At 44.2% G+C, this 17,090-nt stretch overlaps 1 protein-coding gene across 2 annotated transcripts in view; it reads right to left on the minus strand.

Annotated features, from left to right (window-relative positions):
- Positions 1-15,207: 15,207 nt before the first annotated feature.
- Positions 15,208-17,090, minus strand: part of RAD9A (RAD9 checkpoint clamp component A) — a 206,822-nt gene continuing 204,939 nt past the window's right edge. For both annotated transcript variants that reach the window (XM_040320831.1, XM_040320832.1), the window contains exons 11-12: positions 16,651-16,867; positions 15,208-15,367 (exon numbers count right to left, since the gene is read on the minus strand). In XM_040320831.1, coding sequence (XP_040176765.1) covers positions 15,284-15,367; positions 16,651-16,867 — 301 coding nt within the window. In that variant the 3' untranslated portion in view covers positions 15,208-15,283. The remainder of the gene's footprint in view (positions 15,368-16,650; positions 16,868-17,090) is intronic.

The raw sequence follows: 17,090 nt of genomic DNA on the forward strand, positions 1-17,090 counted from the left end.
TTAAACCCTTTGTTGAACCCTTCTGTTCTATTTCTATTATTTGCACTAGCTTGATTACCCTGATCCATACCAAGTGCTGCATGATCGGCTATCACTGCTTCCCATATGGACTCCCATGATACACATGGACTTCGAGTCAGTTCGAGTTGACCTGCCTGGGGTCATCTAAAAAGCATTAGCAGAACTTTGTATATGATGGACTATATGGAATTTTCAGTCATGTTAATAAAAACATGTGCACTACTTTTATTATTTATTGCATTCACCTCGTGAGAAGCAGACTTCCTAGCTTTTAGCATCACAGAAATCAGACTCAAAAATACCCGTTACCTATAACCTGGGCTTCAACGGGCATTAAGTTAAAGCCAGTGGACCATAAAGTAGGATGGTACATCAGTTCCTGGACAGAAGACTAGACTATCCAGAGCCCATGGACCATCTTCCAGATATTAGCATACCCCATCCACCTGGGCCAGTCTAGAGCAATGAAGACTACCGAAATGCCCTCCTCAAGCAAGGAATAAATTTCAGGTGAGAAAGGACAGAGCAGGGTTTACTGATCCCATGGAGCCATCGTAGCATCCACTGTTTCTACCAAAGGATTCCTGAACTTGGTGGAAAAATAAAATTGTCCGGTTTGTTGCTTTACCTGGATGCCAGGAGGTCTAGATCCTGTGTCCTCCCAGTTGTGACACAGGTCCTTGAACACCCTGCTCTAAATGCTGACATTACCAGCTGAGGAAAATCTGTCTGCCAATTCTCTATGTCTGGAATATAGATCGATGACAAAACTGAAGTTCATGTCAATGACAGGACTCGATCAATCTCTTTCCTCAGCAAAATTTTGCATTCCTCTTTAATAATTGATGTAGGTCACAAACGTGGAGGTGTCCGATGGTCAGAATCCAATGAACCTCCAGCAGGACGTTGTAGAGACAGCCAAGTCACCTGAAATTCCAAAATGTTGATCAGGTGACGAACAAGCCCCCTGCACCAACAAGATGTGTGTCTCATGTGAAAAGACAAAAAGAAAGGACTTCCCAGACTACAGAACCAGATTCCTGAGCCACCAAGCCAGTAACAACATGGTCCTCTGTGATAGAAGATTCGGTCTGTTCACAGACTGACATGGCATAAGTCATCAAAGAGGGATGTTTTGTTGTAGACATCTGGAGTGAAATTGGGCAAAAAGGAGTGCCTCAAAACGGGGTCACCTTCAGACCTAGGATTCATGCAAGGATCCTGGACTGGAGAGTCTGAAGTTTTTCCTGTAAATGAAAAACTCTAAACTGATCTATGTCCAGAAGTAAATCCAGATATTCCAAACAATGGATCAGTTTGAATGATGATTTTTGAAGGTTCAAGATCTATCCAAAATCACTAATATCTGGGCGTTCAATGCCAAATGCCCAAAAGAAGTGAACACTAACTGTTCCAACAATAAGACTAAATTATCCTACAGTGGGAATGTCATGAGAGGGCAGCAGGTCTAGTACAGGAGCAAGTACCTTGGTAAATACCAAAGATGGTTACAAAAAGACCAAAAGGGTAAGGCCACAGACTGATAGTACAGAGGCCCCATGGCAAAGCGTAGGAAGTGCTGAAAAGATGGGGTCACGTAATTAATCTTTGATGTCCAAGCATGTTTGCTATCCACATAACACACACAAAATTCTCCTGCGCTCTGGTGCTTTCCTGCTATAGGTCAATGTCATCCAATTTCAGTGTAAAGTCTAGTGTCTTGCAGCCCTTCTCAGAATCATGGGAATTCATAAAGCTATAAAAGAAAAAGAAGGCGCACCGACCTAGTGCATTATCACTTAAAGGGATTTTATTGAATAGATTAACCACTTCCATACCAGGCACTTACGCACCTTCCCGCCCAAGCCAATTTTCAGCTTTCAGCACTGTCGCAATCTGAATGACAATTGCGCGGTCGTGCTACACTGTACCCAAATGAAATTTTTATCATTTTGTTCCCACAAATAGAGCTTTCTTTTGGTGGTATTCGATCACCTCTGCGATTTTTTTTTTGCGCAACAACTAAAAAAAGACCGATTTTTTTTTCTGTTAATTTTTTTGTAAATAAGTTTTCTTCTTCAATTATGGGTACTAATATGGTGGCACTGGTGGGCACCGATGAGGTGGCACTGATAGGCGGCGCTGGTATGCTGCACTGATGGGCACTCATAGGCGCACTGGGCACTCTTTGGTGGCACTGGGCATAGATGGACACTGGGTGGCACTGATGGACACTGAGGGGTGGTTCTGATGGCATTGCTGGGCACAGTCAGTGCCCATGTTGCCAGTCAGTGCCCATTTGTGGGCACTGATTGGCATAGATTGCATTTAAAACATTTGGTGGTCCAGTGTGGGGATCCGAGGGGGGCTGCGCTGATAAACAATCAGCGTGAAACCCCCCCGTCAGGAGAGCCGCCGATCGGCTCTCCTCTACTCGCGTCTGTCAGACACGAGTGAGGAAGAGTCGGTCAACGGCTCTTCCTGTTCACTTCGTGATTGGACACGGCTGATCACGTGGTAAAGAGCCTCCGCCGGAGGCTCTTTACCGAGATTGGAGATGCAGGGTGTCAGACTGACACCCCGAATCACCGATGGGCGCGCGCTGGCATAAAATCCTGCAGGACGTCAATAGACGTCCAGTCAGGATTTCACAACCACTTTCCGGACGTCAATCTCCTATTGACCGGGCGGGAAGTGGTTAAAATAATAGTCTGGGCGATACTGTCTACCAGTATAATTGTCTGATAAGCGCGGTCTTTCAACTCCATTTGTGACTGAAACTAAGCTGTAAATGGCTTTGATTCAGTCTCCGCAATGTAAACACGGAAGCGACGTCATGACATCACTTCTGGGTTTCTCGGCTGATAATGGCGCCGAATTTAAAAAAAGTACACAGTATTCAGAATCGCCGTTTTCAGCGATCTGAATACTTTGAAGTGCAAAGGAGGGATTTGGGGTCTTTTAGACCCCCGATCCCTCCATAAAGAGTACCTGTCACCACCTATTACTGTCACAAGGGATGTTTACATTCCTTGTGACAGCAATAAAAGTGATCAAAATGTAAAAAAACAAAAAAAAAAAAAAAAAATTCATTATAAAAAAATAAGAAAAAAGCGCCCCCTTCCCCGCGAGCTTGCGCAACAAAGAAAACGCATACAGGAGTTGTGCCTGCATATGAAAATGGTGTTCAAATCACACATGTGAGGTATCGCCACGATCGTCAGAGCGAGAGCAATAATTCTAGCACTAGACCTCCTCTGTAACTCTAACCTGGTAACCGTAAAAAAAAAGTTTAAAGCGTCGCCTATGGAGATTTTTAGGTACCGTAGTTTGTTGCCATTCCACGAATGCGTGCAATTATAAAGTGTGACATGCTTGGTATCTATTTACTCAGCGTAACATCATCTTTCACATTATGCAAAAAAATTGGGCTAACTTTACGTTTTCTTTTTTTTAAATTCATGAAGGTTAATTTTCCCCAAAAAGTTGCGTTTGAAACACCGCCGCACAAATACCGTGTGACATAAAATATTGCAACAATCGCCATTTTATTCTCTAGATTCTCTGCTAAAAAATATATATATAATGTTCCAAGTAATTTTCTAGCAAAAAATACGGATTTTATTTTGTAAACACCTGTGTTTATGTCATGAATAAATAAATAAATGTCATAAATAGGCTTAGGCATGAAAGGGTTAAATTACAGTGCCCCCTTTATATTGCAGTGCTCCTGCAGTCTTCCCAGCCTTTTTCTCTTTAACAACAATCTCTGCCTCTCCTGCTCATGACTCCTACCTGCAGGGCAAAACGCTGTTAACAGTCCGTGTGTCCTCTCTCAGCTCCCATGCCTGCCAGCCCAGCCAACAAGGTCATCCTATCAGCAGGGCAGGGGTAGCTCTCTATTTGGATCTGAAACTCCTCTCGCCCTCTGCCGATAGGATAACATTGTCGGCCGGGTGGGCGGAGGAGCTGGAAGAGGACACACGGGCAAGGCCTGAAGATGTCGACAAGAGCTGGTCTAAAGAGACTGTCCTTTAACGGCCATGCCAATCAAATGTTTTTTTTCTTTATACAAGAGTTCTTGTATAAGAGTGAAGCAACAAGCTGAACTTCTACTGTCAGAGTGGTGGGCACTACATCAATAAAAGGCCAAATGGGAGTAATAGCAATAAGCAGACTCCTCAGGGCACGCTCATCAGCCAGAGACTGGAAAGACTCAGGGCTCATAAGTCACCCTGGGCAAATTTGATACAAAACACGCAGGGGAGGGTGTGGGAGCACACTTGTGGCCTCTGCAATCAACAAAATGAGTCAGCAAATAACTGAGTGATTTTGATCATAACATTTTGTATTACCATGATAAAAACCATCATCTGACCACACCCAACAGAACCAAATAGGACTCTGAGGATGAAACAAACAGCAGAGGATAGCATAATTCCAGGCTGCAGGTGTCAGCACATCAGTAGGCCCCACAACTGTTAGTAGAATGCAATAGTTGCCCTTTGGAAAGTATTCTGAATCTGATCCAGTAAAGCATCAGGTATTCACGAGACAAGATTATTCTACATGACTCTGCAAGCAGGGACTTCAGCCAGCAGATGTCTGCTTGACAATAAACAATGGAAAAGAGTGCAGAACGTGTGTGCCTGCCTGCTCTGTTTTCTAATTGGAGAGCAATTCCGCTTTAAAGGCTTGTTTACACCACCAAACCCTGTGCATTTCTACATGTGTTTACAATGAAACTTCAGTGCCTGAATGGTGCATATTTTTTAAAATAATTTGTTAGAATGTTTACTAAGCTGCATTTACATACTACTGTGGTGCATTTGCAATATATTCAGTTTTATAAACTAGGATAATTGAAAAACAACATTTTTTCATGCATATGCATTTCTACTGCGTTTAAAAATGGACCCGACTGCATCTGCTGTAAATGAACCCTTAAAGTAGATGTAAACCCTCACATATACCCAGTGAAGTGAACAGCCTCAGATGATACACAGGGATGAAACAAATCTCCCTACATAAGTTTTACATTCATATCCGCTGTCTTCAGCTGTATATATCTTTTAGAAAGTGCTCTACGTGTTACAGATTTCCTCTCTGATCCCCACTGGGAGTGGATTATTGACATACATCCAAGACAGCCAATTGGAGGAAAGGCACACACCCCCACTCCACATTTGCAAAAGGAAGAAAGTAATGCACAGAGCTCTGCTCTGAGATGGCCAGCCTTTTGCTAATTTATAGCAACCTCTCAAGACACACACTTCAGGCTGCCATCTTTGAGAACTTGTTAGAAGTTATCAGGCCAATAACAGTAAATGAGCAGGAGAAAGCTACGGGACATAGTACTTTGAAGAGATATAAGAAAAACACTGCTAACATACATGTTACAATCAAAAACGTAAATGTATTTTACTGGGATTTTATGTGATAGATCGACACAAAGTGGCACATAATTGTGAAGTGGAAGGAAAATAATAAATGGTTTTCCACATAAATATCTGAAAAGTTTGGCATGCATTTGTATTCAGCCCCCCTGAGTCGATACCTTGTAGAACCACCTTTCGCTACAATTACAGCTGCAAGTCTTTTTGGGTATGTCTCTACCAGTTTTGCACATCTAGAGAGTGACATGTTTGCCCATTCTTCTTTGCAAAATAGCTCAAGCTCTGTCAGATTGTATGGAGAGTGTCTGAACAATAATTTTCAAGTCTTGCCAGAGATTCTCAATTGAATTTAGGTCTTGACTTTGACTGGGCCATTTTGGCAAATGAATATGCTTTGCTCTAAACCAGGGATCTCCAAACTATGGCCCTCCAGCTGTTGCAGAACTACACTTCCCATGATGCATTGTAATACTCCGACATTCACAGACATGACTCAGCATGATGGGAATTGTAGTTTCTGAACAACTGGAGGGCCATAGTTTGGAGACACCCGCTCTAAACCATAACATTGTAGCTCTGGCTGTATGTTTAGGGTCATTGTTCTGCTGGAAGGTGAACATCCTCCCCAGTGTCAAGTCTTTTGCAGACTAACAGCTGTTCTCAGATTGCCCTGTATTTGGCAACATCCATCTTCCCATCAACTCTGACCAGCTTCCCTGTACTTGAAGAAAAGCATCCCCCATAACATGATGCTGCCATGACCTTGGGATGGTGTGTTCAGGGTGATGTGCAGTGTTAGTTTTCCGCCACAAATACAGTTTTTGCTTTTGAGCCAAAAAGTTACATTTCGATACTGGGAATGTAACGCATCTTCCTCAGAGGGACATTCCTGGTATCAACACGCTTTGGGGAGGGGACAGGAAGGTGCAGGAGACGGTGGATCGGTCTCAGCATGGAAAGGACACACCAGTTCAGCGGTCACAGCGTTTTCTTTGGTCCTTAAGTGGTGCACTGAAGCACCCATTAAATGTGAGTACCCTATTAAAAGGGGCTAGTGTTTAATAATAAAAATAGTTTAAACGATATCACACTATCTAAATTTCCTTTGTTATACATGTATGTGAAAAACGTGCCAGCAATCAGCCCAGGATCCCATTACAGACACTGAATCCAGAGGTGGTTCATAGGCGTGCTTTGACCAAGCTTAACTACAAGGTCACATTCTCTAAGGTGAGCGCATATACTGAAGGGGGGAGGACAACTGAGTGGACAAAAGAACACGCTTGCTAGCACCATATTTTGGATCTGATCATTGTGTTTTGGAATGGATTTTATATATTTTATTATATCAACGCATGCCTTCACATTAATTTTTCAACATAGAACTTTGCACGTAGCACTTCAGTGCACTGGAACACTTTTTTGTATAGATTTGAGCACTCAAATAAGGACTTTTTTATGACATGAGTTTACACGTTGCATTATATTGTTGCACAGAGTCACTTTATTGATAAAAGTTGTCACCGCTCCTCTAATGTATTGGTCATCTTTGTAGCATTTAACCCTTTCACTGCCAGGCCCTGTGCTCCATTTTGTACACTCAGGTGGCCAGACCATTTTTGCACTTTCCTTTGCTTTTTTATTTTTTACTTATAGCTTTCAGAATTTGGGAAAGACCGCCCAAACCATATATATATTTTCTAAAAGCACATAATCAGTAGAATAAAATAAGGTGCTACTAGACCCTGCGGTGTTTGCGCAAATGTTTATCAAAGCAAAATTTTTGCAAGAAATACACTAAAACCATCATTAGCAGATAAAAAAAAAAAGCAAATTTTACAAAATTCCTAAGAAATATAAAAGCTTAACCTGTTTTGACTTAATAAATACATATTTGTAACATTTATTATTGTGCCTTTTTGCGAAATGGTGAAAATCGAACGTACGTAAAAATGTACATATCCAAATTTCTCAAAAAATCTGAAGGTTACCGGTAAGTCTAACTAAGGTTTACTCACCTCGTCTTTCAGGACAGCACCTGGAGATGATAAACGAGTACTTAACTTACTCTTATGCCACATACACACGACCGTTATTCATGTCATGCAAAAAAACTATGGCCGGGATTCAGAAAGGACTTACGACGGCATATCTCCAGATACGCCGTCGTAAGTCCAAATGTGCGCCATCGTATCTATACGCTTATTCAGAAAAGCAGATACGCCTGAATTTTTGCAAGATACGACCAACGTAAGTCTCTTACGCCGTCGTATCTTGGGTGCATATTTACGCTGGCCGCTAGGGGCGCTTCCGTAGATTTACGCGTTGAATATGCAAATGACCTATATACGCCGATTCATGAACGTACTTGCGCCCGTCGCATTCAGCTACGCCGTTTACGTAAGGCTTACGTCCAGCGTTAAGTTACCCCTGCTATATGAGGCGCAGGTAATGCAAAGTATGGACATCGGAACAAGCGTATATTTTAACGTCGTTTACGCAAGTCGTACGTGAATGGGGCTGAGCGTAGGTTACGTTCACGTCACAGGCATTGAGCCGGCGTATGTTATGGAGTAAATTCGACGTGATACTGAGCATGCGCGCGCATGTGCCGTTCGTTCGGCGCACCATTTACATGGGGTCACGCTTCATTATCATACAACAACCCACTACTACGCCAAACTAAAGATGCGCTGATCTCTCTGAATCCCGGCCTATGTTTTTCTTGACATGATTTGTCGCGATTCCTCTCAAGCCTGCCTTGCATACACACGTTTGTGAAAAAAATGTTCAAGCAAAGCGTGGTGACGTACAACACGTACAATGGCACTATAAAGGGGAAGTCCCATTCAAATGGCGCCACCTTTGGGCTGCTTTTGCCAATTTTCCCGTCTCATAACTTTCTTCAGAGCATGCGCGTTTCTTCCCCCCCTCGTTAAAGCGTACACACAATCGTTTTTCACGAAACGAAAAAAGAGCAGGTTCTAAAAAAATAAAAAAATCGCCCATTTTTCTCGTCGAGAAAAGTGCTCTGGAGCATACACACAACCGTTTTTCACCACCAATTTAAAAAATTGAATTTTTCTCGTCATGAAAAATGGCCATGTGTACACGGCATTAGGGTGGGACCACCGCCTGCAGGACCTTCCTGCCAAACAATTGCTCTGCTGCCTCGAGCAAGTCCATCCTATGACGATGATATACCAACGATGAGTAAAGGTGGAATAACTCGTCCAGGTGAAGCCCCAGCATGTTCCGCCCAGGACGTTGCTACGGCCCGCGTTGAATGGGCCACTACCCCTGCGGGAGGTTCTATTCTCGCAGCCACATAAGCTTTGTGGATAGCCATCTGAAGCAACCTACCAATAGTGCTTTTAGAAGCTCTGTAACCTTTATGACACCCAGAAAATAAATCAAAAAGAGAATTGGACCTTCTTAACTCCTTGGTTACCTCCAGATAGCGTAAAAAATGCATCTTCTCACATCCAGACTATGAAAATCTTTTAGGGCAAGTTGGAAACGGACAGAAAGTTGGTAGGACTCTGGTGGCTCAAAAGGTCTTTTAGTCAGACCTTGCAAAACAACAGATGAATCCCATTTGAAAAAAACCTTAAATGGTATCGGCCTAGCCCTAGCTAGTGCCTTGAAAAACCTAATGATATACGTATCTAGAGATAACCTTCTCTCTAGAAAAACTGATAGCGCAGCCAAACCCTTCTCCAGGTCATAAAATAAATGGCCCTTGTGACTTTATTTCTGCTATTTAGCAGAGTACAAATTAAATGATTGGATAAACCCTTATTTTTCAGGATTTGCTCCTCAGTAACCAAACCGCAAGTTTGAGATGACCTACGTTGGGATCCTGATGTCCCTGAGACAGCAGGTCCCTTCAAACTAGCAGCAACCAATGTGACCCTACCACTAACTTCAGTAGGACTGAAAACCAAGGCCTCTTGGGCCAATATGGGGCCACTAGAATTTGGGTTGTCCTTTCTCCTTGTAGCTTCTTGAGCACTAAAGAAATCATTTGCACAGGGGGAAATGCTTAACAAAATGGAAGGACCAGCGCAGAGTCAGTGCGTCCAGACCCTCCGCTTAGTCCTGCCTGTTCAGAGAAAAGTAGAGCGGAACCTTTGCATTTGTTAGTGATGCAAAAAGGGCTACCTGGGGAGTATCCCATCTGTCTACTATCCCCTGAAACACATCCGGTTTTAGGCTCCACTCGGACTCTAGCACCCTTCTTTTTTTTATATATCTATTTTATTTGTTTTCAAAGAGATGAGCAGATACACGTTAAGGGCATTCACGATAGTCACATCTTGTTATACCATCAACCTATACATCAGTCACTTAAATGAACAAGCAAGCGAGAAAAGAAAAACTGAGAGGAGACCCCCCCCGATATAGGCTCCTGTTTAGGCTTACCCCTCTCGGTGGTCTCTACCCTTCTGGTTGTCTTCCGGGTTCCTTACATTAGCTACCCCTCAACATGTATCGACTACAAACTATCCTATCCCTCCTAATTCCCCCTTAATTACCCCTACCCAAAAAAAAAAAGGAACCGCCCCCAAAAAGTCCCCTCCTTCCCCCAGACCTATCCGTCGGCATGTCGACCCCATTTGCATTTTATACCTGTGCCCTACTCATTGTGGATTAATTTACCACTTCGAGGAGGGGTCCTCCCTCCTCGGAAGCCAAAAAGGAGTTCCAGGGTGCCCAGGTCTCCAAGTAATTCTCTTGTTGTTGGCATGATGAGAGAACCATGTCTTTTTTTACCCCCCGTTTGCCCTCACGCCGCTTCCACCTTGGTAACAAAACTTCCAGGACCACTGATATAGCGTCCACTGACACAGCAGGGGCACCAGTTGCCAACTCAGGTGTTCCTGGGGAGGAGGCGTCCGCTACAGACGCCATGCTGACCCACGTGCCTGAAACCCCCGGAGATGTAATGGCAAGGTACATAGCCCACCCTCCTAGTTGCCGCAGAAGGCATGAGCCCCCCCCCCCCCCCAGAGGACTCACCACTCAAAGGGTACTGCCCAGCTGCCGTCCGTCTCCTGCCAGAGATGCTTCTCCCACCGCTGCCCGTGACACACTGCCTCACTGTAGCGTGGCTGCGCCGTATACAGACACCAGAGGTAGAAGTACTCCTAAAAAAATGGCCACCGAGCGGCCGCACTGTAAAGAGGGGTGCGGCCACATGAAAATGGCCACCGAAGAAACTAGAGCACAACGCGGCGCCACCAGCCGCATGTAAAAACAGCCACCCAGTAGGCTGCATAGAGGCCGCCCCACACTAATGGCAGCCGAATCAACCCCGCAGGAGGCCGGAGCAGCAGCGCAGACCCCCGCCAACGGATGATGCCCCCCCCCCCGGCCGGACCTCCAGCACATGTAGCCATCCTAGTTTAGGGACCCAGGTAGGAGGGAGGAAAGGTAGGGTGGTACCCCCTAATGGACCGCCCCCCAGGAATGTCCAGCTAAGTCTGCCTACCGAGGCAGGGGAGCTACTACTCCTGTGTGGATACACTGGAAGGCATTCCTGACAGGTCCATCTCCCATGCGGCACACTGTGATTCAAGCATAGAGCCCAGTCATGTGTGCCCCGGAGCGCGTAGCCCGCCGGCCGCACCTGGAGTAACGGGGCACGTCGTGGACAACCCAGCGCATAGCTAGAGGTCGGCATGTGCTCGATGGGCAAAACTGGGGGGACTACAAGGATCTGGGATCCAGTCTGTCGCCCAGTCAGCTGTTGATAGTAGATTCTCAGGAACAAGAGGATTCTCAGGAGCTGCATGATACAGGGAGAGAGGTTGTACCTAGAGGGACCGCCCCCGGGGCAGTACTGTACAGTTTTTTGATGCATTTAAAACATTTAACCTGTTTCTGCCTAGTCCTCTCCTGATTGAAGGCTGAATACCCACTTTGTCAAGATTGCTGCTGTGTCCGTCCATGAACGAAAGAGAAAGCATGTTTATTTTTTTCTTTTGCTTACTGAAATACACCAAAATCAACACTTTGTTAATATCTGTGCACTGGATCCCAACCCGCAGATCTTTAGACAACAGTCAGTGAACAAAACAATACCCCACCAAATCACTGCTACAAAAACAAACACACTCCCAGAGAAGTCACTTGTAAGCGAGAGGCAGGGCCCCCCCCCCCCCACTACAGGGGAGGAAGGAAGGAAGGAAGGGACACAAAACATACATAGCTCAGGAATTGTAAATATAAACCACTGTCTCTTGCTACCTGGGCTGGTGCTTGTGGCTCCTGTTCCCATCACCGCTGCTGGTTCCTCTGGCTCCATTTTCCCCAGTGTCCAGCAGTCATCCGGCAGCTTTTATTTGATTTTCCCGGTCCATTTTGCCATCGCGAGGACTGGAAATTGCACTGCCGAGGCTGCCTTCCCCTTCTGCGCTCCAGAGGCCGGAACCGGAAGCTGCCACGCACCGCCCAGTGTGGCAGTGCCGTCACCCACCACTCGGACCAGCTTAGCTGCCAGGAACCCTATACATCGCATATTCCTCTAGCCCACGCTCTGCAGCCTATTGGCATGGGACCTCTGTCAGCCTCTGCCCTCGCCGGGCTCGAGAAGGGGAGAGAGACACTGGAACATCTGCCACCTGTCAGGGGGGGGTGTTGGTCTGGCCTATGGATCAATCAAAACACGAACTTTGACAGGTATGCTCTTACCCACCTCGACCTGGAGAGAGCGCAGCACACCCCTGGTGCCCTGCAGCGCTTCCACCATGGCCGAAAGAAAACACTACAACTGAGACCATAGTGGAAGTGTCCAGGCTGTAAAGGAATGACTGCAGTGTTTCCCAGGTGCTGTCCTGAAAGACAAGGTGAGAAAAATACACTAAAGCCATTATTAGATACAAATACAGCTAATTTTACAAAATTCCTGCTAAATCCTTACTAAATATAAAAGCCTAACCTGTATGGAGTTAACAAATAAATATTTGTAAACTTTAAATTGCGACTTTTTGCAAAATGGTGAAAATCTAACGTACCCAAAAATCTGGAGGTTTTTATTTTTCACTTACAGCTTTCAAAATTTGAAAAGACCCCTCAAACCAGACATTTTCTAAAAGCACATGACCTGTACAATAAAAAAAAAAAATTGCTACAGAATTTTTGGGCCCTGCAAGAATTGCGCAAATGTTCATCATATCGCCATTTTCACAAAAAATACACCAAAGTCAATAATATTGCACATAAACACAGCGTAACTTACAAAATTCCTGCAAAATTTGTACTAAAGCATTGTTCACGTGTGGCATACTAAAGTGTATGCCCAGGGAGTGCCAAGTTTACGCGCATAGGGATGCACAGGTGTTCCCTGGGAGAGGGAGAAAGGAGGTCCTTATGCCATACTGACCTAGCCACCTGCAGGCCCTTTTGCAAGTCTGTACGGTGTATGGATTTGGCAGTGAAAGGGTTAAGATGCATTCTAGAGTATATAATTTACAGTAATTTGTGGAAGTACACACGGAAAGAGTAATCGTCACATGCCAACATTAAGATTAAGGCTTTTCTTTATATTTATTTATTTTGTGCAGTCATATAAGACGTGATCAGTGCTAGCAGCTATCTAGATAGAAGTTGGTATATGTTTATGGTAGCTCGCAAGATTTTTACGGTTTACATTTGAAGAGCATACCAGGAGGAGTGACACAAAAGATGGACCAGAATAGAACCAGAATCTTTATGAGGGAGATCCTGCCTCTTGAGGTGAGCACAGCAGACTTCACTATAACCGAGAACTTCTGGGTGAACAACTCAGTGTAATCGTGTCTCAAAGCAATTTATTGGCTGCTTAAGCACTCATGAATGATTTGCAAGGATTTTTGAGGGTCAAGTTAATTGTAGAAACACATTTTGTTAGCAATATATCAAACCATCCCAAAAGTAATTCTTAAAAAGGGACAGAAAAATAAATAAAAAGTATCTGGCAGTATACAGATTTTAATCAGAGACAATCAGGCAGCTTATTACATGAGGATAGGTCTTTTTTGTGCTCTTCATACACAAAGCCAGTAATATCCACATTCTGTAGACCAGGGGTCCTCAAACTTTTTAAACAGGGGGCCGGTTCACTGTCCCTCAGACCGTTAGAGGGCCGGACTATAAAAAAACTATGAACAATTTCCTATGCACACTGCACATATGTTATTTTGAAGTGAAAAAAACAAAATGGGAACAAATGCAACCCTCCCCCTTCATCATTATAAGCCCCCCCTCACAATCATTAATTGCAAACCGATCATGATCATTGCAAGCCCCCCCACCTCACCATCATCATCCCCTCATTGCAAGCCCCCCTCGCCATCATCATTGTAAGCCCCTCATTGCAACCCCCCACAATCATTAATTGCAAGCCGATCAAGAACATTGCAAGCTCTCCAATCATCATTACATCATCAGCCCCACCATCAATCACCATCATTAATTACATCACCATCAGCCCCCCTCACCATCATCATCATCCCCCCCCCCCCCCCCCCATCATCATCATTACAAAATCATAAGCCCCACCATCATCATCCTCATTAAAAAATCATCAGCTCCATCATCATCATGATTACAAAATCATCAGCTCCATCATCATCATCATTACAAAATCATCAGCCCCACCATCATCATTAAAAAATCACGTGGGCCGTTTGAGGACCCCTGGTTTAAACCCCCCCCACCACCACCATCATTATCGTAAGCCAGCCCCCCCTTCATCATCATCATTAAGAAATCATCCGCTCCCCTCACCATCGTAAGCCAGGCCCCCCCCACCATCATCATCAAAAACCCATCAGCTCCCCTCACCATCGCAAGCCAGCCCCCCCACCCCCATCATCATCATTATTAAAATAATCTTAAGCTCCCCTCACAATCGCAAGCCAGCCACCCCCCACCATCATCATCATTATTAAAATAATCTTTAGCTCCCCTCACAATCCAGCCACCATCATCATCCTTATTAAAATAATCTTTAGCTCCCCTCACAATCCACCCCCCCCCCCATCATCATCATCATCATTAAAATAATCTTTAGCTCCCCTCACAATATAGCCACCCCCCCCCCCCCCATCATCATCATCATCATTAAAAAATAAACTTTAGCTCCCCTCACAATCGCAAGCCAGCCCCCCCCATGTAAGCACCTCACAGCCTCCTTACTGTTTTGTGCTGTGTCAGTCTGGCTGTCACGATGCTCCCCCACTGTAACAGTTCTGGCGCGCTGTTAAATGTCCCGCCCTCCTCCTCCTCCTAGACCAGCTTGTGTGACAGACAGCACACTGGCTCTATCACACAAGCTAGTCTTCTAGGAAGAGGAGGGCGGGACATTTAACACAGCGCGCCGGAACTGTTAACGCTGTGTTTCACGGAGATCTCCGTGACACAGCGGGATTGCTGTGTAACCGGCCGGCATTGCCTGTCAGGGACGGGCGGGCCGGTTTAAAGTCCTCCGCGGGCCGCATGTGGCCCGCGGTCCGTAGTTTGAGGACCCCTGCTGTAGACTCTCATTCTAGCCATTTTTCAGCTGCGTCATCTTGATTTGGAAACACATCTGTCTGGAGCTTTAACCCTGAGCATTCTGAGCTCCTAGGTTTTATAATTAAGAGCTTTCACTGATTTTTTTTTCCCCATACAGCAAAATATAAATTATAACAAAAAATAAAAAATTTGCTCTTTTGTGGGGGTATTTGTCTTATATCCTTCCCTGCCATTTGTGAGCACCCTAAATGATTTTCGATGAGTATTTTGAAATAAAAGCCTGGACTGGTACCAGAGAATGCACTTTATGTTGCAGATGACATCGATGAATGAAAGTTAATTTTTGAAATATTGAATCAGCAACATCATCCATCACTGTCTTCAGCCAGAACTTCCTGGGCTGCTTGGCCGGAGTTTTGAAGAACGGACCCAAAAAACAAAGACCTGAACTGAATAACAGAAAAAAAAAAAAATATTACATAGATTTATTATGACAACAAATCATCCTACTCAAAATTTTGAAAAGCGTGACTGTAAATATATGGCGTTTTTTCTTTTTTAGTATGGCAAAGATAAAAAAAAATGCAAGCACATAAACGGTCACCTTATATGTCCAGTTTAATACAATGAAATCTAAATGTGATCATCAAAGTGGCCTCAGTTTACAACTGCTTTATGCATTATCTTTACATCAGGTGTGACATTAGCTGAGACTATGACCTCCTAGTAATTATTTAAATGCATTTTATATTAGATTTGTCTCATATCATGAGTTACTTCAAATATATAGCCCTCGAGCCCCTGGCAATCCATAAAATCTATACCAGATGGAGAAGCAGGGCTACCACTTGAAATGGGACAGTTATCCAATCGAGGTGTATCTCAGGTTTACACTGTATGTACTCCAAGTGCCTATAGTCACATTTTCCTACACTGTTCTGTACCATACAAATCAGAATGTAAAAGGAAGGTTATATATTGGGATTTAAACTCTATTTCACTGCATTATGTTCTCAATTCAACAGCTTTTCTGGAAATAAAGTTAAAGGTAAAATGATCAGGCAGCATACTTGAGGAACAGAGAATTGCAAGTCTTTCATAGTCCAAAGAGCAAGCATGCGACACATAAGCCACAGAGTTGCAACAGTGAACAATGATGCTACCCTGTTGGCTATGCAGCGTGGCTGCTATAATTATCTGGCTGCAGCTCTGATTTAAAGAAACCAACAGGATATCGATTACACCTCTAAAGAGCAGCATGTCCACCAGATTTCTTGCTTCACGGTTGCTCCTTTCTCGTGCAGCATCCTATGGAGCCACCTTTGCATGCAGGGACTAGAGCTGTGTCTCCCTACACACTGTCCATCAAAAGAATTGCACAGCTCGATAGCCCAGGATGGCAGGGCACACCCCAGCTACTCCATCCTCCAAACTAACAGACTTCTTAAGACCACACTGTTCACTTCATGCGAAGCCCTGAAGTTTAGGGAAGAAGGGCTAAGAAAGCACAAGCCAGCAACACTGAAAGTTGTAAACAGAAATGGGCATAGGTAAAAAAATGTAACAAACAGTTTACCGGGGAATGTATATTGTATTTTGTTCAATGTATTAAGCCAACAATACTGCAGGTTTAATACTACTTTAATATTAACGTACTTTGCAAATAATGACCATTAAAACACACAGAAGTGTATCACCAACAACATCAGTCTAGCACAAAATGCTATTTTACCTTCTTGTTAGGGGGTGTGCCAGGAACCTCCTTTTCTGCCTCATCTTCACATTCTGAATATACAACTTGCTCTTCCTGGATGGGGCTTGGGGGTGGCCTGCTGCTGAAGGTTGGACTAGGTGGAGGGGAAGTAGTTCCTGCCAAGGTAGTTTCCATAGCAATCATATAATCAAGGTCATCACCCAGAAAATCATCATCATTATGTGGCAAGGCAGCTCTAAAAATAAATTGCAAAATGGTCACTTTGCATATAAAATTAGGAGTTCTAAACAGCTTACCTGCTAAATCCCTTTCTTGGAGTACATCACGGGACACAGAGCCTTTAAATATTACATAATGGGTTATATCCACCTTCAGGTGCTGGACAATGGTGTAATCAACTAGACAGAAAGTTTCATCCCTATACAACCCCTCCCATACTGGGAGCTTCTCAGTTTTGT

The sequence above is a fragment of the Rana temporaria genome, chromosome 8 (assembly GCF_905171775.1).
Source record: "Rana temporaria chromosome 8, aRanTem1.1, whole genome shotgun sequence".
Classification (NCBI taxonomy): domain Eukaryota; kingdom Metazoa; phylum Chordata; class Amphibia; order Anura; family Ranidae; genus Rana; species Rana temporaria.